This window comes from Manis pentadactyla, chromosome 17 (genome assembly GCF_030020395.1).
Source record: "Manis pentadactyla isolate mManPen7 chromosome 17, mManPen7.hap1, whole genome shotgun sequence".
NCBI classification, from domain to species: Eukaryota; Metazoa; Chordata; class Mammalia; order Pholidota; family Manidae; genus Manis; species Manis pentadactyla.
Window position 1 is genome coordinate 7,865,020 of NC_080035.1, and position 24,567 is coordinate 7,889,586.

General features: G+C 39.0%; 1 protein-coding gene across 12 annotated transcripts in view; it reads left to right on the forward strand.

Moving 5' to 3' along the window:
- The first annotated feature begins 5,721 nt into the window (after positions 1-5,721).
- The window catches only part of RCBTB2 (RCC1 and BTB domain containing protein 2), a 72,293-nt gene continuing 53,447 nt past the window's right edge, over positions 5,722-24,567 (forward strand). For 5 of the 12 annotated variants that reach the window (XM_057494523.1, XM_057494528.1, XM_057494526.1 and 2 more), the window contains exons 1-2: positions 5,925-6,062; positions 24,011-24,107. Coding sequence is in view for 7 of the 12 variants with exons in the window: in XM_057494517.1 (XP_057350500.1) it covers positions 5,754-6,062 (309 nt within the window). In the remaining 5 variants the exon portion in view is untranslated. Of the gene's footprint in view, positions 6,063-24,010; positions 24,108-24,567 lie in introns of all 12 variants that reach the window. The other 7 variants (XM_057494521.1, XM_057494518.1, XM_057494527.1 and 4 more) reach the window with 4 other exon arrangements.

Here is a 24,567-nt window from a genome sequence, read left to right on the forward strand (position 1 = left end):
ATATTGTTCCCTTTGGATTGGTTATACTGTTCTCTTAGTATTCTCTACTCCTAGAGGCACTTTTATCTCTCTCTGCCTCAGCTTCTCTGTATTCCTGTTCTCTGATTTCTATTCCATTAACAGTCTCTTGCACCTCATCCAGTCTGCTCTTAAGTCCTTCTATTGATTGTTTCATTTCTGTTATCTCCCTCTGGACTTCATCCTTAGCTCTTGCATATTTCTCTGCAGGTCCATCAGCATGGTTATGACTTTTATTATGAATTCTTTTTCAGGAAGATTGGTTATATCTATCTCGCCAGGCCCTCTTTCTGGGCTTGTTTGAGTGATTTTTGGCTGGGCTAGCTTCTTTTGCCTTTCCATGGCGATAGAAGTGATTGCCAGCAGCTGGGGTGTGTCAGCTGGGAGAACAAAGTCCCTTCCTGCTTGCTGGTTGCCTTGCCCTTCTCCATTACCTGTGTCGGTTCTAGTACACAGGGAGCAGTCTCTGGATTAATCCCTTGGGCTGCCTTCAGGATAGCCTTGTACACTGCAGGGGGTCACAGATGCTGGGTGTGTTCTCTTGTGAGAACGGTGCCCCTTTGTGCCTTCTGGGCCTTGCACCGGCTTCCTCTGCCTGTGCCAGGTAGTTGCGTGCTGGCAGCAGCCTCTGGGTCTGTCCCAATTAGCTGTGTGCTGGCAGAATATTCTGTGTGGTTGCTGTGCGCGGGGCTGTTCCCTGGCTGGTGTGCAGCTCTGGCGGGTCAGCTGGTTTTCTTGCAGCACTGGCAGGGGGTAATGAGTGGCAGGCTGCTTATCACCTTGAGGGGCTTTGGAGCTGTGTTGCCACTCAGGGGTTTAGGGTGCCTGACATTCTTTAAGATTCCCAGCCTGCTGGGCTTAGTGTGCCGAGATGATTTTGTCCACCTGTTAATCCCTTGTTCCTTTAAGACTTTTAAAGTGCCCGCTTTTCTTTTTTCCCAGGGGAGCTGGCTGTGGGGACCTGCTCACAGTCTCCATCTCAGATTTTACTTTTCTGTTTCACTAAAATCCAGTACACTATGCGATGTGTGTCTGTGCTCCTGGTGCAGATTACTAGGGCTAGTTATTTAGTAGTTGTGTGCTTCCACTCCCTCCCCACTCTGTTTTCCTCCTGCCAGTGAGCTGGGGTAGGGGGAGTGCTCGGGTCACAGCTTTGTATCTTACTCTTTTCTTGAGATGCTGAGTTCTCGCAGGTGTAGATGTAGCCGTGTTGTTGTACTGTATCTTCTGGTCTCTCTTTTAGGAATTGTTGTATTTGCTCTATTTTCAAAAATATATATGGTTTTGGGAGGAGATTTCTGCTACCCTACTTACATCAGAAGCTTGACTGCCTCCACCAATCCAAACATTTTTGAAGGGACCTTGTATGTGATCTATTCATCTTTACCTCCTGCTTTTAATTTTGAACTCCCTGGAACAATTGTTGGTCCCAAATAAAATAAAAATAATTAATGACACACATTCTTTTATATGTACGTTTTTTTTAAGGAAACAGTTTTAAATCTGAGAAAATATTCACAATTTTCAAAACAATGATGATGATAGTAATAAATAAAATGGTTTTTATTTTTAGATAATTGTCAGGATTCAGCTGAAAGTTATCATAAGGTGTGTATGAACTTGTGTTGTCCATAATGTGGAGAAGATGAGACATGCAAGGCAGGCAGCTCTGGCCTTTGGAGCTGATGGAAGTGACTCAATCTCTTGGAACTTAAGTTGCCTTAGCTGTAAACTGAGGTTAGTGCATGCTTTACAGGACTGTCAAGAGCCCCCGGTAAGATGATATAGTTAAAGCTCTGGGTATACAATAGGTGCTCAAAAAATGGCAGCTATCATTTAGTCTATCATTTTAAGGTTTTCTGAGAGCAAATATTTTTATATAATTCCTCCATTTACAAAATATAGCTAGTTTGGGAAAGTTTTAACAGGCAGCTGGGATCTCTGTGTACTCCTTGAAACTTCATGTGAATTTATAACTATTATAAAGTAAAAAGTTGAATAGAATTTCTTATTTGTACCTTCTCATCTTCTGCATTCACATCACTGTTATCATTCATTTGAAGGATAATGAAATCCTGCTATTTGTCCATGAGTGGGATGATGCACTGGAAAAAGCATTGAAACTATTAGTCCAAAGACTGAAGACAAAATTATTTCACAATCTGGGCATCTATAAAATGAGGATTTATATTTAACCCTTCTCAGCTCTGTGATCCCCAAATCTGATGAAAGCAGCAGTTAATGCAAAGAAACAAATCACTGATTGGTAAATAAATATTTTATGCTAAAAGTGACTGAAGAGTAGACATTTAATTACTACATAGTATAACAAAGGTAAAAAGTATCTATTAAAAACTATCTTTAAAAATATCTATTTTATTATTTATTTATTTATTTATAGTAAGGTATTGATATATACAATCTTATGAAGGTTTCACATGAGCAATACTGTGGTTGCTACATTCACCCATATTATCAAGTCCCTCCCATACACCTCATTGCAGTCACTGTCCAGCAGCATAGTGAGATGCTATGGAATCACTACTTATCCTCTCTTTGCTATACTGCCTTCCCCATGACCCCCCATACATTATGTGTGCTAACCATAATGCCCCTTAATCCCCTTCTCCCTCCTTCCCCACTGCTAGTAACCACCTTGGAGTCTGTAAGTCCGCTGATCTTTTGTTCTTCAGTTTTGCTTTGTTGTTATACTCCACATATGGATGAAATCATTTGGTACTTGTCTTTCTCTGCCTGTTTTATTTCACTGAGCATAATACCCTCTAGCTCCATCCATGTTGATGCACATGAGGATTTGTTTTCTTCTTACGGCTGAATAACATTCCATTGGGTATATGCTCCACATCTTCTTTATCCATTCATCTACAGATGGAGAAGTGTCTGTTCACATCCTCCACCCATTTTTTAATTGGGTTATTTGCTTTTTGGGTGTTGAGGCATATGAGTTCTTTATATATTTTAGATGTTAAGCCCTTATCAGATTTGTCATTTTCAAATATATTCTCCCATACTATAGGATGCCTTTTTGTTCTACTGATGGTGTGTTTTCCTGTACAGATGCTTTTTAGTTTGATGTAGTCCCATTTGTTCATTTTTGCTTTTGAACATTTCATGACTTACATTCCGGTCTTTGATCCATTTTGAGTTTACTTTTGTGTATGGAGTTAGACAGTAATCCAGTTTCACTCTCTTACATGTAGCTGTCCAGTTTTGCCAAGCCCAGTTGTTGAAAAGGCTATTTCCCCACTGTATATCTATGGTTCTTTTATCATATATTAATTGGCTGTGTATGCATGAGTTTATATCTGGGCACTGTATTCTGTTCCATTGATCTGTGGGTCTGTTCTTGTGCCAGTACCAAATTGTTTTGATTACTGTGGCTTCATAGAGCTTGAAGTTGGGGAGCATAATCCTCCCAGTTTTATTTTTCCTTCTCAGGATTGCTTTGACTATTCAGGGTCTTTTGTGGTCCCATATGAATTTTAGAACTATTTGTTTTAGTTCATTGAAGAATGCTGTTGGTATTTTGATAGATCTATTTTCTTTTTTAAACTATATAAATCTTAAAAAAATATCAATTTATAAAGGAGTATCATTCTTGGTGGGAAAGAATTATTATATATGTTGATTTGCATTACATTCTGTATGAAGTGGTTTTCTATAATTTTGCTCTTTAAATGGTAAATCCCTTAAAATACCTTAAATACAAAGTAGTCTCTGTAAAGGTAAAAAGTGGCAGGAGTTCTTGACTGTTTGAATTAGAAACCATTCCTATTTAATGAGTCAACTTTTGACTTGTTTAATGATGGATTTTAGCTTTGGTGGCAATCAGATAGAAATATCAATCAGTGGATTTTTATGTTGTCTCAGTGCTATGTTGCTTTGCCACAAGGAAAGTAGGAAGGAAACAGCTGATCAGGATGTAAGAAAGGTGGTTTAACACTTTTTTGGTTTAGAGATCTACCACTCTTAGGTTAGTCTTTTACACAGGCAGTCAGGTCCAGGAGAACTGGCACCAACTATCCCAAATGAGGGTAGACTGTGAATTCATTTTGCGTTTAGGCCTTCTTAACTCAATGGAAGCATATTGGAGGAATGGCATATAATTGTGAACATAAACATCTGAAATGGAGTCAGGGACATGAAGGGGCCTTACACTGGAGCCCAGTGGCTATTGGGGAAGTTGGTCTATATGCACCTCCACACCCAGAACGAACATGAACTTTTAGAATGTGCTAACCACAAGGGCTGCATCCTGTTGCAGTTCTCAGAATGAAGCTTATTTTGCTGAACTCCAGTCTAGCAACTAACATAGTGATCTATCCTATATAGACAAATGTTACTTTTTTTTGTCTATGCCAATCATAATTCTTTCAAAACAGCTGATGTCTGTGATTTTTGCCTTTATAAACTTTCTGCTCCCTCCCCAACCCCAGCACATCTCAAGTTCCCCTGAATCTCTGTCTCCAAGATTCACACTCCTAAAGACCCCAAATGAGCTTTTGGGTTGCTTTGCAGCCTCAGTTCTTTATTTTGCAACATAATCAGTATAATTTGACTCCCCATTTATTAAGCATCCTGTGACACAGAAATTAGTAAGGTATTATCTGTGCCCTCATGTTTCACAATCTAGTGAGATACAAACATCACAAGTAACTGCTGTATGAGGAAGGTATTTTTAGTGATAACCTCACCTCATTTGACTAATTCCATAGTCCGGCTACCCTCTCTTTTTGATAAATACTGTTGAAGGAGTTCCTTCTGATTATCCTGTTCAACTCAAGACTCAAAGCTGTTCTTTCAGGTATGGTTCTGTCACAGTTTATATTAAAAGACCAAAGAGTAACTGATTGTTTCAGGGAAAATGTTTGTCTTAGGCAATGCCATGCATGTATGCCAAGACATTCTGCTGTCCTCATATCCTATACAATAAATGCAAACCTTCTGGGCTCCAATGGACTACCTTCTGATAATAGACATGATGTCTGCCAACTATAGCAGCTGCAATAAAGGCAGCTAGACATTCTGGACTGATGCTTTTCCAGTGAAACGACAAGAGCCAGATGGCACAAAAGTGACATGGACACTCTGGGTTGAGATCTCAAGTTATTCTACCTGGCTGTACTACTTCTGGCAAATCATTTAAACGTTGAACCTATGTCCTCGTTTAAAAGCCAGCATAAAAGCGATCAGCTTACTTCTGAGGAGCAGCTAATAAAATTCGTTGTGGAGCATTTTTACCAAAACCCAGTCAGGTCAATTTAAGTGTAGTGAAGTGGGAGAAACTACTGCCCATTATAAAACTATGGTGCATCTACGAAGGCCAACAGAAGTGCAGTGTAATACAAAAAATTACTGCAAATTAACAAAGGGGAAGTGCAGTTGTTCCACAAGACCTTGGTTCCAAGGTAACTCAGGTCACCTCCTCAGCACACATCACTCATTATTTTAGCATTTTTAGGATACAGGACTTCAGTTCCAGAGCAGTGAGGTAAAAGCAAGCGGAAACCATGTGAAGAAATGATTTGGGTGCCCTGGTGGAGGGTCCATCAGCAAAGAAGCTGGGACAGGCTGGGGAAAAGGGACTGTAGCAATGGTTGTTCACAGCATCACAGGGTGCCTCACCCTTCCGGGGCAGGCATTTGGAGATCAGGCTTTGGGGACCAGAACCCTAAAGGTAGAGGTGTCCCACAGGGGCATTCCCGGTAGTGGAGATGGACCCAGAGGAGCAGGCGGTGTGGATCCTAGGGGTCTGCCCTGAGAGGAGAAGGCGGGGGGAGTCGGGGAGAAAGGGGAGGGGCGGCAGAGGCAGTCCGAGAGGAGAGGAGGGGCGAGGCGGCGGCGTCGTCGGCCCTCTCCCCGCGAGCGCGCTCGTCTCCCTCCCGGGCCGGGCACCCGAGCGCAGCCCGCTGTGGCCAGGCCGCTTCAGGGGGTGGCGCCAACTCTTCGCAGCGCTGGGCCCCCTACGGAGCAGCAAAGGCGCCCCAGGAGGCGGAGCGGCCGCGGCTGGGGCCTGCGCGGAGGTAAGGGGATTGGGACCGGCGTGGGAAGTCAAGAGGGGGCGCCGGGCTGGAAGCGGGCCTCTCTCATATCTAACCCCCACCCCGCCAGGTTCCTCCCGGCGCCAAGCCACCTCTCCCCACCGCCGCAGTCCGAGCCCCCAGGCTCGGCCATGACGAGGAGCAGCCCCTGGCCAGACCCAGGGCCGCGGTTTCGCCGCGCGTGCGCAATCCCCTGGCGGGGCCTGGGCACGCGGCTGTGGGACTACCCCTCCCCAAGGTCGCGGCCCAGGCAGCGCTGCGCATGCGTGGGGCGGCGGCGGCGGCGGCGGCGGCGGCGGCGGCACGCCCTGCAAGAGCCGTCTCGCTGAGCTCCAGGGCTGTGTCCTGACCGGGAGGCTTTCCAGCCTGCGGCCGCGCCGGCCGGGGAGGAGCCTGCTGGAGGTTCGCCTTCCCTGCCCACTGTCCGCCCCGCCGAGGCTGCTGCTATTGTCGCCGGGGCCCGCGGCTCCCGTCCCGTAAATGTAGTCACCTAGCTCCGGAGCCCCAACCGGCCTGCTAATTCCTTAATACACCTTCGACATTTGGGCCTGATGTCGAGGAATAATAGCGCAGGAAGTTTGACTAGGCTGGGTGGAGCTGTTTGGAACTGCAGTGGAGCGATGGGGAGGAATCGCCGGTATTTTAAGCCGGATAACTGCTCTGCTCAGCCCGGAAATAAGGACTTTCCGACGCTGAAAACTTTCCAAGTACTCCGCCTTGGCTGACAACTTCCTGCCTGAGTTGGAGGGCGGTTTCAGCGTGGACTTGTCAGAGCTGAAAAAAGTGGTAGAGTTCACAAACATTGCTCAGGAGAACACTCCCCCAGACTCGAAGTGACAGTCACTATTTAGTATTTACTGAGCCTCATGGTTTTGCACCCTCCTAGTACTAAATTCCTGCTTGGCTATACACCTTCCTGGGCAGTGGTTAAGTCAGTTTCCTGACTTCTGGGCTGCTTGGAATGGTTCTTAACAATGTCATTACTGAGAGCCTTGTAATCTTACGTGAAGTGCTGATACAGCTGAAATCGAAGCACTTACTGTCAAAAGAACCTGAGAGCCCTAAGTGAAATGTAATCTCTCTTTCCCAGGGCACTAGACAGTATGTACATGTTATTAATAAATACTTGAAGACAATTGGGGTGATAATTCTTGAATACTCTGCACTCTCACCACGCAGGCCTGAACACCAGATGGGCCTCCACTCTAGGGCCTCTGCAGTTGTTTTCTCCGTGCCCAAAGCCCACCTTCCCTCTTCCGCCAAATCTGCATGGCACCCAACTTTATTCAAGTCTCAAAACAATTGCCATCATTTCAGAGAGGTGGCTACCTAATCTAATGTAGCCACTGCTCTCGCACCCCACCCTCTTAACCTGCTCTCTTTGGCTTTGTGGCGCTTAACACTCTTTGATGCTATTTGTTTGTATGTGTCTGATGTCTCGTCTATAATCAAAACTCAGTAGATATTTGTAAACTATATAAATGAAATTGAAATCTAACTCCAGAAATACTTTATACTGAACTCTCAAAGGAATTCATTCATTCATTCATTTAACAAACATTTATTGAGTGACTGCTTTGTATTAGGTTCCATCTACGTGTTTAGGATATGTCAGGGAACACAGTAGACAAAGATCCCTTTCTGCTGGAGCTTACTTTCTAGAAAAAATGATTAATAATAAACATATGTTAGAAAATTATAAGTGCTATGACAAAATGAAAAAAGGGACAGAGAAAGGGGCCTTGGAGGACAAGTATGGGTTGCAGTTTTAAGCAGCATGGTTACATGGGCCTGAAGGATAAACTGAAGGGGATGGTCAAGGTGGAGAACTGGTTTTTAGACTTAAATATCTTAATGGGAGAAAACGTTCCTCGCTGTTCTCTACTGTGTCTTTCATGGGAGCCCACTGTATGACCATTGTGACAAATGTAACTAGGTGAAAAAGTTACCTTTTATAGTATATAGGTGAAAAAATTTTCCCAGTTGAGTTCTAATTATTCAGGATTTTATAGTCTAACTTAGCACATCAAATGAAGAGTCTGGGCTCTTAAATAGAAGATTCTACAGTGTGTTAAGAAACCTTTATATTTTCTTCACATTTTATGCACTTTGCAATTGCTTCTTAGTGTGCCTCTGACTGTGGATGACTAGTGAAGCTATTTCCTAAGGGTGGTTCTTGCTTTTCTTTATTTGAAATTATGTTCAAAATTCACCTGGTATGATGTCATGCTGTAAGGTACTAAATTACTGTTCTTAGAGATTTCTGAGTGAACCAGGCAAACCTCACCAAATTATAGCTCATAATTAAAGAATTCTTAGAGAAAAAATCTTAAAGAGAGAAATGCTTTTAGAAAATTGTGTTTCCCTGTGGGTTCTTAAGTAGATTACAAACACTATGTTTAAATACCAAAACTATTAACCTAGAACTATAAATACAGGGTACCAATGGGATTTGCAATGTCTTTAGGAGTTTTTCATATTTAATTTCTGTTTTATTACTTGGATAAAGTGAAATTAAAATGTCCCCAAGATATGCTGCTTTTGATGTTTATCAGAATTGAATTACTATAAATTACAAATGACCAAGCCAGAAAGATTTGAGACCAAGGATGGACTTGTCAGTGTTGCAAAATGACATCAAGGACTCTTGCTCAAGGCTGAAAATAGAGGGCTAATTGGGGATATTTACATCAGAGGAGCAGATAGCTTGCCTCCCTGATAGGATAGTCTTAGTGTCCTTCAGTGGAAGTCTCCTTTTCACTTTTATTATCCAGAAGGAACTTGTGGCTAGTTCACATAGTGATTCCATCTTAACAACAAGAAAGTTTCTAGGAAATCTAAGACATAGGAAATTTAAGACTTCAGCATTAATCTGAGATTGGGATTTGTGTCTTTTGTATGCTTTGTCTTCTAATGTAACCTGAGCTAATATCTATTATGTGTGTCTCTTCACGGAAGACATTTTTTTTTTTTTCAAAAATCTGTGTAGATTTTAATTATTATTATTTTTTTTTTGAGAGGGCATCTCTCATATTTATTGATCAAATGGTTGTTAACAACAATAAAAATAAAATTCTGTACAGGGGTGTCAATGCTCAATGCACAATCATTAATCCACCCCAAGCCTAATTTTCGTCAGTCTCCAATCTTCTGAAGCATAACGAACAAGTTCTTACATGGAGAACAAATTCTTACATAGTGAATAAATTACATGGTGAACAGTACAAGGGCAGTCATCACAGAAACTTTCGGTTTTGCTCATGCATTATGAACTATAAACAGTCAGTTCAAATATGAATATTCATTTGATTTTTATACTTGATTTATATGTGGATACCACATTTCTCTCTTTTTTATTATTATTTTTAATAAAATGCTGAAGTGGTAGGTAGATGCAAGATAAAGGTAGAAAACATAGTTTAGTGTTGTAAGAGAGCAAGTGTAGATGATCAGGTGTGTGCCTGTAGACTATGTGTTAATCCAAGCTAGACAAGGGCAATAAAATATCCACGGATGTAGAAGATTTCTCTCAGAACAGGGGGGGTGAGGTTCTAAGCCTCAGCTCTGTTGATCCCCAATTTCTCACCTGATGGCCCCCCTGCAACTGTGCCTGTCTTAGGTTGTTCCTCCCTTGAGGAATCTTACCCGTCTCTGGCTAACCAGTCATCAACGGAAGACATTTTGAGCTAACAAGTACCAGTGGATGATAGATAGCATGTGAGTAAATCATAAATTGTCACCACATTCTAATATTCTGTATTATGTTGAATGTGCATAATATTGAACAAAATGAATCTCAAATGGAAATGAGCAAAGACCAAGAGGACCTACATGTTGAAGGAAAATATTTACTTCGTGGGGCTAAGATCTTTAACAATTAGGATTCTATTTAATAGGCATGTTAGGTTTTTTTCTCATTGTATTAGCTCTATAAGGACCTAAATTTCAAATGGATTTACAAATGTCTCAAGTATCAAGTTAACTAGTATAATAACCTAAAAATATTTGTTTAGTTCATTTTTTTTAATATTTGAAAGTGACACTTGCTATGTATGGTTGAAAAGATCAGCACTGATGGTGAGCTCAGTAATCTCTTTAAACTAAATACAGCTTTGCTTTGGACTGAGGATCTGCCTCATCAATCTTGATGAAATTTGGAAACTTTTTTACAAACAAATAATTAAAATAGCAACTGTGTTTCTGTGTTCTAACAGTCAGTTTTCTATTTATCATAAACATGGCAATACCATTTCCTTTTAGATTGGACCTTAGTTTTAGTTGTGCTTTTAGATTTTTAGTTTTGTTCATCCTGTTTATAGTTGTCCCACTTTAGTTAGCATCTCTGTAGGAATTTACTTATTTGTCACTGACCTGCAACATCTCATTCAAGTGGAGCTAAATTATAGCTATCATCCTTTTTGGCAAGTGACAGTTGGGATCATGTTTTATTATATTGTATTTGTACATATTTATGTTATTTATAATTTACAGATGACGTGCCATTTAATGACTCAGCTAAGCATAAACTTGGGAACCATCATTACTGCACTGATATTTACTTGATCTGGGGCTCATTCATACACTGATTCTGCACTGTAAACTGTGTACTGGCGTCCTAAAAGACATTGGTTTTCTTTAAAGTCCTGTTTCTTTGATTAAAAAAGCATAATCAACTGTGTTGCTCAGATGGGAGAATTTGTTAAAAAGCATTGAGTTCTACATTGCAAGAAAACTTTTTTATATGTTAAGTTTCTCAAGCACAGCTTTAGAGTTGACCTCATATTATTAAGTTGAACAAAAAAATACACACACTGGGCTTTCTCTGTGGTAATTCCTATTTTTTTCACTTTTTCTTCTGAAATCACTTTTAGAGAATAGTTATCAGCATTTAGAAGCCCCTGATTGGCTGCAAATACCAGTTTCTAGGGAGATTGCTTTGCTGTCCTAGATACAGTGGGTCTAGTTTATTAGCTCTTAAGGCCCACAAGCACCATTTGGTTAGGGTAGTGTTGACACAAGCACCTAGGAGGTGGATGTCCTTTTGCTCCCATTATTTTGTTTTTTGTTTTATGTATTTGCTTTCAGCTTTGTGCCTACTGCAGGCACTAAAGCAATATCTTTGTTGAATAAATTAGGCAAATGAATGTATGTTCTGTAGTCAGCTTGATGCCGAGGGTTCTTGTTTGTGGAGTCAAAGAATGAATTTAGCAAACACCCAAGGTAGAAGAGCCAGGGCAGAGGCTTTTATTTAGAAATAAAGTGAGAGGAAAGAGCTCCTGGCTCATGTCAGGAAGGGACAAGAGAGTCCTAGGGTGGTGCATTGTCTAGAGGATTTATAGGCAGTACAGGATTTTTGGGAATTGAGGGCTTAGGGTGTGGACTTGTACCACCTGCCCTGTCCTCAGGGTGGGCTGGGTCATAGTCTGATTGCTGGGGCTGACAGCAGAGTCACGGGTTATGCTGATACCCTTGCGGAACACTCAAACATTCCAGGCCAAGTAGCCCCTGGCCTTTTGACCTTTAACTGATCTCACTGAAGATGTCTATATTCCTAGTCTAGTATCTTTACCCTGGAGAATTAGTGTGACCTTGACTTTGCATAATGCTGAACACAGAGTTTCAGTAGGGACTTTACATGGTTACATTGCTTTGACTGTAAATATCTTGCCTTATTTTTTCCGGAGTTCCTCACCCTACTCTGTCTAAGCCCATGGTCCCTCTCTCAAGCTTAACTCATTATCTAGGTCAGAGGTATTACCAGGTAGTATGACACACATTGTCCTACTAGAAGACACTGATTACCAACAATAACATGTGCAGACTGTCTATTATATGCTTTGTGCAGGGAAATGAATTATTTGATCTGTTCTTTGAGAGGAATAGGAATGGATATGTTTTTCATGTTCAGTTATCAAAAGACTGTCTTCTTGTCCACTAGTCTTCAGCTGTGTAGGTACAAAGAGTACATGGAAAATTCTCAAAATACCATATGTAAGAATAAGGAGTTCTCTGTCCCAGACAAAGATAATCTGGAAATAAATTATTAAACTATTTAGGTTTAAGAAAACAGACAAAAAGCCTGGTTCCGACCTCTCAGGCCGCTTGTTCTTTCTTCAAGGGTGTATTTCTTCCTTGTTAAATAAAACTGTCTTCTAGTCTTAGGAAAAAAAACACAAAATAGGAAATTTTGTGGTCCAAGATGGCAGCATAGGAAGGTCCTGAACTCACCTCCTCCCACAGACACACAGGCTCTATAGTTATATATGTGACAGTTATCTTTCAATAAGACCTGACACAACTAGCTTGAACAGCTCCTTCACAACAAACAGTAAAAGGCCATTGATGTAGGTAGGAAAGGAAAAGGCACAGTCTTGCTCAAAACCCCTCCCTTGGTACAGCAACACCAAATCAGGTGAGACTCACAAATATGGAGCTTCTTGAGGGATGAAGGGTTCGTGCCCCAAATCACATAACCCAACTCCTGGGACCTGCAATGAAGAGACAAGGCCCCAAAACATATGGCTTTGAAAACCAATGGGGCTTATGTCCAGGAGCCCTAAAGGGTGGGAACTGAGATACTTCTCTTCAAGGGCTTACACACAGACTCACTTGCAGCGTGCAAGCAGCAGTTTGAAAAGTGCTTAGATTAATATGTGAAGAAGATTATTTGCTAATCTTAAACTATCTCCTGGAAGGGCAGGGCCTGTTGGGACTCTCTCGGGGTATGGAAGTGCTGGCAGGTACCATTTTTGCACACTCCTTCTCCCTTGATAGCACCAGTGGAGGCACCCTGGCCCTGTGTTCCCCCACTGCCCTACCAAAGATGGTTGCCCCACAAGACTTCTAGCCCCGCAAGAACTGGTAGGTGCACTCTGCCCTGTGCTCTCCTGCCACTCACTGAAGTGGTTAGTCAGGCACACATAGTCAATACAGGGATGCTCCTTGATCTTTGGTGGCCAGGGGGGCTTTCATTCCTGGGTCTTACGGGACTGTAACAATCAGAGAGGCAGTTTTTGACAGGCTACCAGCCCCCGAGAGCACACTGAAACCCAAGTAAAAGGCCTATTTACTTATCTTGGAGCTTCAGCCTGAGGGACAGACTTTAGGTTTGTCACACATCTAGAGACAAGGAGGTGCTCTCAGATAATGTGGGCCAGGGGACACAATCTTTGAACTCTCCCTTGGCCTTGATACAGCTCACTAGTACCTCCTAGAAAGGAGCTTGTACACTCATCTGAAGCCCTGACTTTTGCAGCTTTTGCCTAGGGGACACCTTGAGATAACCTTGCCTGCAGGCCAGCAGGGTTTATGATTGTGGTTCCACAGGACTGTATATATTTGCATACTTCAAAAGCTGCTGCCTGAGGGTCTGACTTCCAATCAGCCTGAAACTAAGTGCTGACTGAGATCCCTCCTTTTGGAACACTGACAGGTCTTGGCACACCCTCAAAAACTGGGACCTATCAAAAATAAATCAGGCTGGTATGAAACTAGAAATCAGTTACTAGATAATCACAAAGGCTTAAGATACAACCAAGAGCTAGGGCAAGGTTGAAAGGTAAGTTTCATCTCCTACATAAAACTACTCCTTCAAGACTGAGAGAGGTGCTGTTTTACTTAATACATACAAACAAATGGAGTCAAACAAAATGAGGAAACAGAAATATGTTCCAAACAAAAAAGATAAAACTGCAGAATAAAATCTTAATAAAATGGAAATAAGTAATTTACCTGATAAAGAGTTCAAAGTAATGGTCATAGAGATGCTCACCAAATTGGGAGAAGAATGGATGAACACAGAACTTCAACAAAGAGCTGGGAAATACAAGAAAATTCCAAACCTAAGTCACCGAGCTGAAGAATACAGTAACTGAAAAATACACTAGAAGGATTCAACAGCATTCTAGCTTACGAAAGAAGAAAGGCCCAGTGATCTGGAAGACAAGGCAGTGGAACTCACCCAAACCAAGCAGGAGAAAGAAAAAAGAACTCTAAAAAGTAAAGATAGCTTAAGGAACTAATGGGACAACATAAAGTGGAATAATTTACATTATAGGGTTCTCAGAAAGAGGAAAGGGCAGAAAATTATTTGAAGAAATAACAGATAAAAAATTCTCTAACCTGAAGGAGGAACAAGACAGCCAGATTCAGGAAGCCTGGAGAGTTACAAATATGATAACTGAAAAAGAGCCACACTAAGACATATTATAATTAAAATGTCAAATGTTAAAAATAAAAAGAATCTTAAAAGCAGGAAGAGAAAAAACAACTTATTATGTACAAGGGAACCCCCATAAGACAATCAGCAGATTTTTCAGCAGAAACTTTGCAGGCTAGAAGGAGTGGTGTGATATATTCAAAGTGCTGAAAGGAAAAACTTTAAACCAGGAATATTCTACTCAGCAAGGTGACCATTCAGAATTGAAGGAGAGGTAGTTTTCCCGACAAGCAAAAGCTAAAGGAGTTCATCACCACTAAACTGGCCTTACAGGAGATGTTAAATGTTTTTTTAAGCTGAAAAAAAGGACATTAATTAGTAACAAGAAAATATACAAAAGTATAAATCTGACTGCAAAAGGTAAATGTACAGTAAATGTAGAGGATTAATCACTTATAAAGCTAGTATCAAAGTGAATAGAGGTAGTAAAGATAACTATGACTACAATGATCGGCTAAGGGATACACAAAAAGATTTTAAAGAATGACATCAAAACCATAAAACGTGGTGGGGGGTGGATTAAAAATGCAGAATTTTAGAAAGCTATGATAGATACACAGAAGATAATAAGAAAGAATATAAGCATAACTCTAAAGAAAGCTATCAAACCACAAGAGAGTAAGAGAAAAAAATAGGATTTACCAAGTATCCAGAAAACTGTGAACAAAATGGTAATAAGTACATACTTATCAGTAATACTTTAAATGGAAATGTACTAAATTCTCTAGTTGAAAAATTTACAGTGCCTGAATGGATCAAAAAACAACACACACACATATATATATCTATATATATCATCATATCATGATATATCTATATATCTATATCTATATATATATCATCATATCATGATATATATATATATAATCAACAAAAGATTCACTTCAGATATAAGAACATACACAGACTGAAAGTGAAAGGATGGAAAATGATATTCTACACAAATGGAAACCAAAAGAAAGCTTGGGTAGCTATACTTAATATGAGACAAAATGGACTTTAAAAGAAAGACTGTAATAATAGACAAAGCAGGGCATTAGGTAATGATAAAGAGTCAATCCAACAAGAGGATATAACATTTGTAAATATTTATGCACCCAACATAGGAGCACCTAAATGTATATAAAGTAAACATTAACAGACATAAAGGAAGAAATCAAGAGCAGTCAATAATAGCAGGGAACTTTAGTACGCCACTTTCCTCAATGTACAGATCATCAGACAAAAAATCAGTATGGAAACATTGACCTTAAATGACATATTAGATCAGATGGACTTAATAGATATATACAGAACATTCCATCCAAATGCAGAAGACACTTTCTTCACAATTGCACATGGATCATTTTCCAGAATAGATCTTATGTTAGGCCACAAAATAAGTCTTAATAAAACTAAGAAGATTCAGATCATATCAAGCATCTTTTGAACACATGGTATGAAACTAGAAATCAATTACAAGAAGAAAACTAGAAAAATTACAAATATGTGGAGATTAAACAACCAGTGGGTCAGCAAAGAAATGAGAGGAGAAATAAAAAAATACCTTGAGAGAAATGAAAATGGAAATACAACCTACCAAAATGTATGGAATGTAGCAAAAGCTGTTATAAGAAGGAATTTCATAGCAACACAGCCCTATCTCTAGAAAAAAGAAAAATCTCAGTCTAACTATACACTTAAACTAGAAGCAGAACAAATGAAGCCAAAAGTTAATGGAATGAAATAACAAAGATAAAAGTGGAAATAAATAAAATAGAAAACAAAAACAATACAAAGGATCAATGGAATTAAGAACTGGCTCTTTGAAAAGATGAGCAGAATAGTCAAACTTAGCTAGACTCATCAAGGAAAAAAGAGCTCGAATACCAGATATGAAAGAGGAGATACTAGAACTGATACTACATATATACAATCATAAGAGAATACTATGAACAATTATATACCAACGAATTGGACAACCTGGAGGAAATGGATAAATTCCTGGAGACATAAAGCCTACCAAAACTGAATCATGAAGAAATAGAAAATATGAATAGACTGATTTCTAGTAAAGAGATTGGATCAGTAATCAAAAATCTCCCAACAAACACAAGTCTAGAATCAGGTGGCTTCACTATGAATTCTACCAAACATTTAAAGATTTAATACTTACCATTCTCAAGCTCTTCTAGCAAACTGAAGAGGAGGAAGTGCTTCCCAATTCATTTTATGAGGCCAACATTACCCTGATACCAAAATTAGACAAAGGCACCACAAAAAAAGAATACTACAGTCCAATATCTCTGATGGACATAGATGCAAAATCCTCAAGAGAGTATTAGTAGACTGAATTGAATGATACATTAAAAGAATAATTCACTATGATCAAGTACAATTTATTCCAGGCATGCAAGAATGGTTGACAACTGCAAATCAATATGGTACCCCACATTAACAAAATGAGAGATAAAAATCACATGATCATCTCAATAGATGCAGAAAAAGCACTTGACAAAATCAACATCTGTTTACACTCTCAACAAAGTGAATATGGAAATAAACATATTAAAAGTCTTATTTGACAAGCCCACAGTTAATATGGTAGTCACTGGTGAAAAGCTTTTAGCTTTCCCTCTAAGATCAAGAACAAGACAAGGATGCCCACTCTCACCACTTTCATTCAACATAGTATTGGAAGTCTTACCTAAGCAATCAGGCAAGAAAAAAGAAATAAAAGTCATCCAAATTGGAAAGGAAGAAGTAAAACTCACTATTTGTGAATGACATGATATTATATATAGAAAATCCTAAAAGCTCTAACAAAGAACTGAGACATAATAAGCAAATTCAGTTAAGTTGCAGGGTACAAAATCAACATACAAAATATGTTGCATTTCTGTATTAACAATTAACTATCAAAGAAATTAAGAAAGCAATCCTATTTATAATTGCATCAAAAAGAATGAAATACCTAGGAGCAATTTAACCAAGGAGGTGAAAGACCTGTACACTGAATACTGTAAAGCACTGATGAAAGAAATTGAAGAAGACAAAATAAATGGGAAGATATTCCATATGAATTGGAAGAATTAATATTGTTAAAGTGTCTATATTACTTAAGCAATCCACATATTCAATGCAATCTGCATCAAAGTACCAATGGCATTTTTCACAGAAATAGAAAAACAATCCTAACATTCATACTGGACTGTTCATAAAGACTCTGAATAGCCAAATCAACTTGGCTTTGTTCTTGAGAAAGAAGAACAAACCTGGAGGCATCATGTTATCTGAGTTCAAAATGTATTACAAAGTTAAAATAATCAAAACAATATGATATTGGCATAAAAACAAACACACAGATCAATGGAACAGATTCAAAGACGTGTCTGGCCTAAATACTTTTGAGTTGCTCTCTTAGATTTTTCCTAGCACCAGAGTGTGGCTTTTATTCTTTATCCTCACCAACTCTAGGTATGACACCCCTTTAATTATGCAGATATTATGGATAAGATCTATCTCATTGTAATGGCATTTCCATGACAAATTCCATGGTGAATCTGAGCATCTTTTGATATGTTTATTTCTTCTGTGAATTGTATGCTTTGTCCATTTCTAAATTGGATTATTTTTTTCTTACTGATTTTTAGGTATTCTTTATATGTTTTTTATATCCCTTACCAGCTATCAGTTATATATGCTGAAAATATCTTTTCCCATTCTATGGCATATTTTTTCCTTGGTTATTTTGTCTTTGATTACACAAAATTTTAAAGTTTTAATATAGTAAAACTTATCAGTATTTTTTCTTGTGGCTTATTCTTTGTGTCTTATGAAGAAATCTTTCCCTGCTCTGAGTTTTTTAAAAAATATTTATTTTATTATCATTAATCTACAATTACATGAAGAACATTATGGTTGTTAGACTCCCCCCTTCACCAAGTCTCCCCCCACAAACCCATTACACTCACTATCACATAATAAGATGGTGTAGACTCACTACTTGTCTTCTCTGTGTTGCACAGCCCTACCCGTGCTTGCCCCCCCCCGCCCACATTAACTGTAAGGCCCCCTTTCTTTTGCCCTGCCCTTATCCCTCACTTCCTACCCCTCCTGCCCAGTCCCTTTCCCTTTGGTAACCGTTAGTCCGTTTTTGGGTTCTGTGATTCTGCTGCTGTTTTGTTCCTTCAGTTTTTCTTTGTTCTTATACTCCACATATGAGTGAACTCATTTGGTACATGCCTTTCTCCACCTGGCTTATTTCACTGAGCATAATACCCTCTAGCTCCATCCATGTTGTTGCAAATGGTAGGATCTTTTTTTTTTTATGGCTGAATAATAATCCATTGTGTATATGTACCACATCTTCTTTATCCATTCATCTACTAATGGACACTTAGGTTGCTTCCATTTCTTGGCTCTTGTAAATAGTGCTGCGATAAACATAGGGGTGCATATGTCTTTTTGAAATGGGGCTGCTGCATTCATAGGGTAAATTCCTAGAAGTGGAATTCCTGGGTCAAATGGTATTTCTATTTTGAGCTTTTTGAGGAACCTCCATACTGCTTTCCACATGGTTGAACTAATCTGCATTCCCAACAGCAGTGTAGGAGGGTTCCCTTTTCTCTGCAACCTCGCCAACATTTGTTGTTGTTTGCCTTTTGAATGGTGGTGATCCTTACTGGTGTGAGGTGATATCTCATTGTGGTTTTAGTTTGCATTTCTCTGATGACTAGCGATGGGGAGCATCTTTTCATGTGTCTGTTGGCCATCTGAATTTCTTCTTTGGAGAACTGTTTGTGCAGCTCCTCTGCCCATTTTTTAATTGGATTATTTGCTTTTTCTTTGTTGAGGTGCATGAGCTCTTTATATATTTTGGATGTCAACCCTTCATCGGATCTGTCATTTATGAATATATTCTCCCATACTGTAGGGTACCTTTTGGTTCTATTGATGGTGTCCTTTGCTGTACAGAAGCTTTTCAGCTTGATATAGTCCCACTTGTTCATTTTTGCTTTTGTTTCCCTTGCCAGGGGAGATATGTTCATGAAGAAGTCACTCATGTTTATGTCCAAGAGACTTTTGCCTATGTTTTTTTCTAAGAGTTTTATGGTTTCATGACTTACATTCAGGTCTTTGATCCATTTCAAATTTACTTTTGTGTATGGGGTTAGACAGTGATCCAGTTTCATTCTCTTACATGGAACTGTCCAGTTTTGCCAGCACCATCTGTTGAAGAGACTGTCATTTCCCCATTGTATGTCCATGGCTCCTTTATCATATATTAATTGACCATAAATGTTTGGGTTAATATCTGGGATCTCTATTCTGTTCCACTCGTCTGTGGCTCTGTTCTTGTGCCAGTACTAAACTGTCTTGATTAGTGTGGCTTTGTGGTAGAGCTTGAAGTTGGGGAGCGAGATCCCCCCAACTTTATTCTTCTTTCTCAGGATTGCTTTGGCTATTTGGGGTCTTTGGTGTTTCCATATGAATTTTTGAACTATTTGTTCCAGTTCGTTGAAGAATGTTATTGGCAATTTGATAGGGATTGCATTGAATCTGTATATTGCTTTGGGCAGGATGGCCATTTTGACTATTAATTCTTCCTAGCCAAGAGCATGGGATGAGTTTCCATTTGTTAGTGTCCTCTTTAATTTCTCTTAAGAGAGTCTTTTAGTTTTCAGGGTATAGGTCTTTCACTTCTTCCATTAGGTTTATTCCTAGGTATTTTATTCTTTTTGATGCAATTGTAAATGGAATTGTTTTCCTGATTTCTCTTTCTATTGGTTCATTGTTAGTGTATAGGAAAGCCATAGATTTCTGTGTGTTAATTTTGTATCCTGCAACTTTGCTGTATTCTGGTATCAGTTCTAGTAGTTTTGGAGAGGAGTCTTTAGGGTTTTTTGTGTACAATATCATGTCATCTGCAAATAGTGACAGTTTGACTTCTTCTTTACCAATCTGGATTCCTTGTATTTCTTTGTTTTGTCTGATTGTTGTGGCTAGGACCTCCAGTACTATGTTGAATAACAGTGGGGAGAGTGGGCATCCCTGTCTTGTTCCCGATCTCAGAGGAAAAGCTTTCAGCTTTTCACTGTTCAGTATGATGTTGGCTGTGGGTTTATCATATATGGCCTTTATTATGTTGAGGTAGCTGCCTCTATACTCATTTTGTTGAGAGTTTTTATCATGAATGGGTGTTGAATTTTGTCAAATGCTTTTTCAGCATCTATGGAGATGATCATGTGGTTTTTGTCCTTCTTTTTGTTTATGTGGTGGATGATGTTGATGGATTTTTGGATGTTGTACCATCCTTGCATCCCTAGGATGAATCCCATTTGGTCATGGTGTATGATCCTTTTGATGTATTTTTGAATTTGGTTTGCTGATATTTTATTGAGTATTTTTGCATCCATGTTCATCAGGAATATTGGTCTGTAATTTTCTTTTTTGGTGGGGCCTTTGCCTGGTTTTGGTATTAGGGTGATGTTGGCTTCATAGAATGACTTTGGGATATTCCCTCCTCTTCTATTTTTTGGAAAACTTTAAGGAGAATGGGTATTATATCTTCTCTGTATGTCTGATAAAATTCCGAGGTAAATCCATCTGGCCTGGAGGTTTTGTTCTTGGGTAGTTTTTTGATTACTGCTTCAATTTCTTTGCTGGCAATTGGTTTGGTTAGATTTTGTGTTTCTTCCTTGGTCAGTCTTGCTAGGTTGTGTTTTTCTAGAAAGTTGTCCATTTCTTCTAGGTTTCCCAGTTTGTTAGCATATAGGTTTTCATAGTACTCTCTAATAATTCTTTGTATTTCTGTTGGGTACATCATGATGTCTCCTTTCTCGTTTCTGATTCTGTTGATGTGTGTTGACTCTCTTTTACTCTTGATAAGTCTGGTTAGAGGCTTATCTATTTTGTTTATTTTCTTGAAGAACCAGCTCTTGGTTTCATTGATTTTTTTCTTCTCGATTTTATTTATTTCTTCTCTGATCTTTATTATGTCCCATCTTCTGCTGACTTTAGCCCTCATTTGTTCTTCTTTTTCTAATTTTGATAATTGTGACGTTAGAGTATTCATTTGGGTTTATTCTTCCTTCTTTAAATATGCCTGGATTGCTATATACTTTCCTCTCAAGACTGCTTTCACTGCATCCCACAGAAGTTGGGGCTTTGTGTTGTTGTTGTCATTTATTTCCATGTATTGCTGGATCTCCATTTTAATTTGGTCATTGATCCATTGACTATTTAGGAGCATGTTGTTAAGCTTCCATGTGTTTGTGATCCTTTTTGCTTTCTTTGTACAATTTATTTCTAGTTTTATACTTTTGTGGTCTGAAAAGTTGGTTGGTAGAATTTCAGTGTTTTTGAATTTGCTGAGGCTCTTTTTGTGGCCTAGTATGTGGTCTATTCTGGAGAATATTCCATGTGCACTTGAGAAGAATGTGTATCCTGTTGTTTTTGGTTGTAGAGTTCTGTAGATGTCTATTAGGTCCATCTGTTCTAGTGTGTTGTTCAGTGCCTCTGTGTCCTTACTTATTTTCTGTCTGTTGGATCTGTCCTTTGGAGTGAATGACATGTTGAAGTCTCCTAAAATGAATGCATTGCATTCTATTTCCTACTTTAGTTCTGTTAGTATTTGTTTCACATATGCTGGTGCTCCTGTGTTGTATGCATATATATTTATAATATTTATATTCTCTTGTTGGACTGAGCCTGCTATCATTATGTAATATCCTTCTTTATCTCTTGTTACTTTCTTTGTTTTGAAGTCTATTTTGTCTGATACTAGTACTGCAACACCTGCTTTTTTCTCCCTATTGTTTGCATGAAATATCTTTTTCCATCCCTTGAGTTTTAGTCTGTGAATGTCTTTGGGTTTCAGTTGAGTCTCTTGTAAGCAGCATATAGATGGGTCTTGTTTTTTGTCTGTTTAGTGACTCTATGTCTTTTGATTGGTGCGTTCAGCCATTTACATTTAGGGTGATTATCGATAGGTGTGTACTTATTGCCATTTCAGGCTTTAGAGATGGTTACCAAAGGTTCCAGGTTACTTTCCTTACTATCTAAGAGTCTAATTTAACCCACTTAGTATGCTGTTACAAACACAATCTAAAGGTTCTTTTCTATTTCTCCTATTTCTTCCTCCTTCATTCTTTATATATTAGGTATCAAATACTGTACTTTTTGTCTATCCCTTGATTGACTTTGCGGATAGTTAATTTAATTTTGCATTTGCTTCGTAATTAGTTGTTCTACTTTCTTCACTGTGGTTTTATTACCTCTGGTGACAGCTATTCAACCTTAGGAACACTTCCATCTATAACATTCTCTCCAAAATAGACTGTAGAGATGGTTTGTGGGAGGTAAATTCTCTCAGCTTTAGCCTATCTGGAAGTTGTTTAATCCCTCCTTCAAATTTAAATGATAATCTTGCTGGATAAAGTAATCTTAGTTTAAGGCCCTTCTGCTTCATGGCATTAAATGCAGCATGCCACTCCCTTCTGGACTGTAAGGTTTCTGCTGAGAAGTCTGTCGTTAGTCTGATGGGCTTTCCTTTGTATGTGATCTTATTTCTCTCTCTGGCTGCTTTTAATAGTCTGTCCTTATCCTTGATCTTTGCCATTTTAATTACTATGTGTCTTGGTGTTGTCTTCCTTGGGTCCCTTGTGTAGGGGGATCTGTGGATCTCCATGGCCTGGGAGACTATCTCCTTCCCCAGATTGGGGAAGTTTTCAGCAACTACCTCCTCAAAGACACTTTCTATCCCTTTCTCTCTCTCTCCTTCTTCTGGTATCCCTATAATGCGAATATTGTTCCGTTTGGATTGGTCACACAGTTCTCTCAATATTCTCTCATTCTTAGAGTTCCTTTTTTCTCTCTGTGCCTCAGCTTCTTTGTATTCCTCTTCTCTAGTTTCTATTTCATTTATTGTCTCCTCCACCGTATCCAACCTGCTCTTAATACCCTCCATCGTGCTCTTCAATGATTGGATCTCTGACCTGAATTCATTCCTGAGTTCTTGGATGTCTTTCTGTACCTCCTTTAGAATGTTGATGATTTTTATTTTGCACTCCCTTTCAGGAAGAGTCACGAGGCCCATATCATTTAAATCTTTCTCAGGAGTTGTATTAATAATTTTACACTGGACAAGGTTCCTTTGGCGTTTCATGTTTGTATATGGCGCCCTCTGTTGTCCAGAAGTTGTAGTCTCTTGAGCTGCTCAACACGTGAAGCAATGTCGGGGGTCACAGGGGAGCGGTACTGGTTCCTGGGGGTAGGAAAGAGCTGTTCCCCTCCTCCCGGCTCCTGTGCCTGTCTCCACTGCCTGAGCCAGTGGGCTCGTTACACAGGTAGAAGTTTTTGTCCCAGACCTGCTCTGAGTTTTGAAGGATATTTTCTACACTCTTTTCCAAAAGTTTGAAAGTTTTGCTTTTTTCACATTCCAGATGGTTTCCCTTGCATTTTCTATGTTCACATTTTTTAGGATGCTTTTCATATATTATGGTGTCAGAGTTGTTGAAGCCTTCTTCCAGAACTTATAAATTATAATATCTAAGTTATATTTGCAATATTAATTTTTTAAAGAATTGAGCACTACTGTTGTCTTTTTAATATTAGAGCAGATGTAGTTTTTAAACTATTTTTCTCAGGTAATGACTTGCTAAAGTTGCAAAATGGCATATGTTTTTCCTTCTCTCTTTCTTTAAGAAAATTAATGTATTTGTGTTTTCAGGAATATTAACCTGACCCTAGAAGACAGCATTGCAGGGATCTAGAAGGAAAAGGATTAAAGATGACTGAGTGCTTGGCTCCAGAAATTTAAAACACAGGTACCAATGTTTTTGGAGGGAACATTCCCAACCAGTCTGTACAAAATAAAACTGGAATGTACACAGGAAAACTTAAAATATCTCAGCAATACAGGGCAGGGGGATCCAAAAGCAAGAGCTTTGGAATCAGTCCTGGGTTCAGATTCTGGCTCTGACCCCAACTAGTTGGTGACTGTCAGTCAAGTTACTGAAACATCTCCATAAAATGGAGACAATAATTATAACTGTTTCTTTTAGGTATTATAAAGATTAAATGAAATAATGTAAGGCACTTAGTATCTGGTACAGGGTAACTGTTTATTTTAACTGTTATTATATTGTTGTTGCTATTTAGAATTCATAGATTGTGGTATTCTGTATGTATATTTTGGATTTTTAAGAAGTATGTGTCGATATACTAGTATAACAATTGTATTAGCAGTAGCCTGGTGAAATCATGTAAATAACAGGATGAGATAAC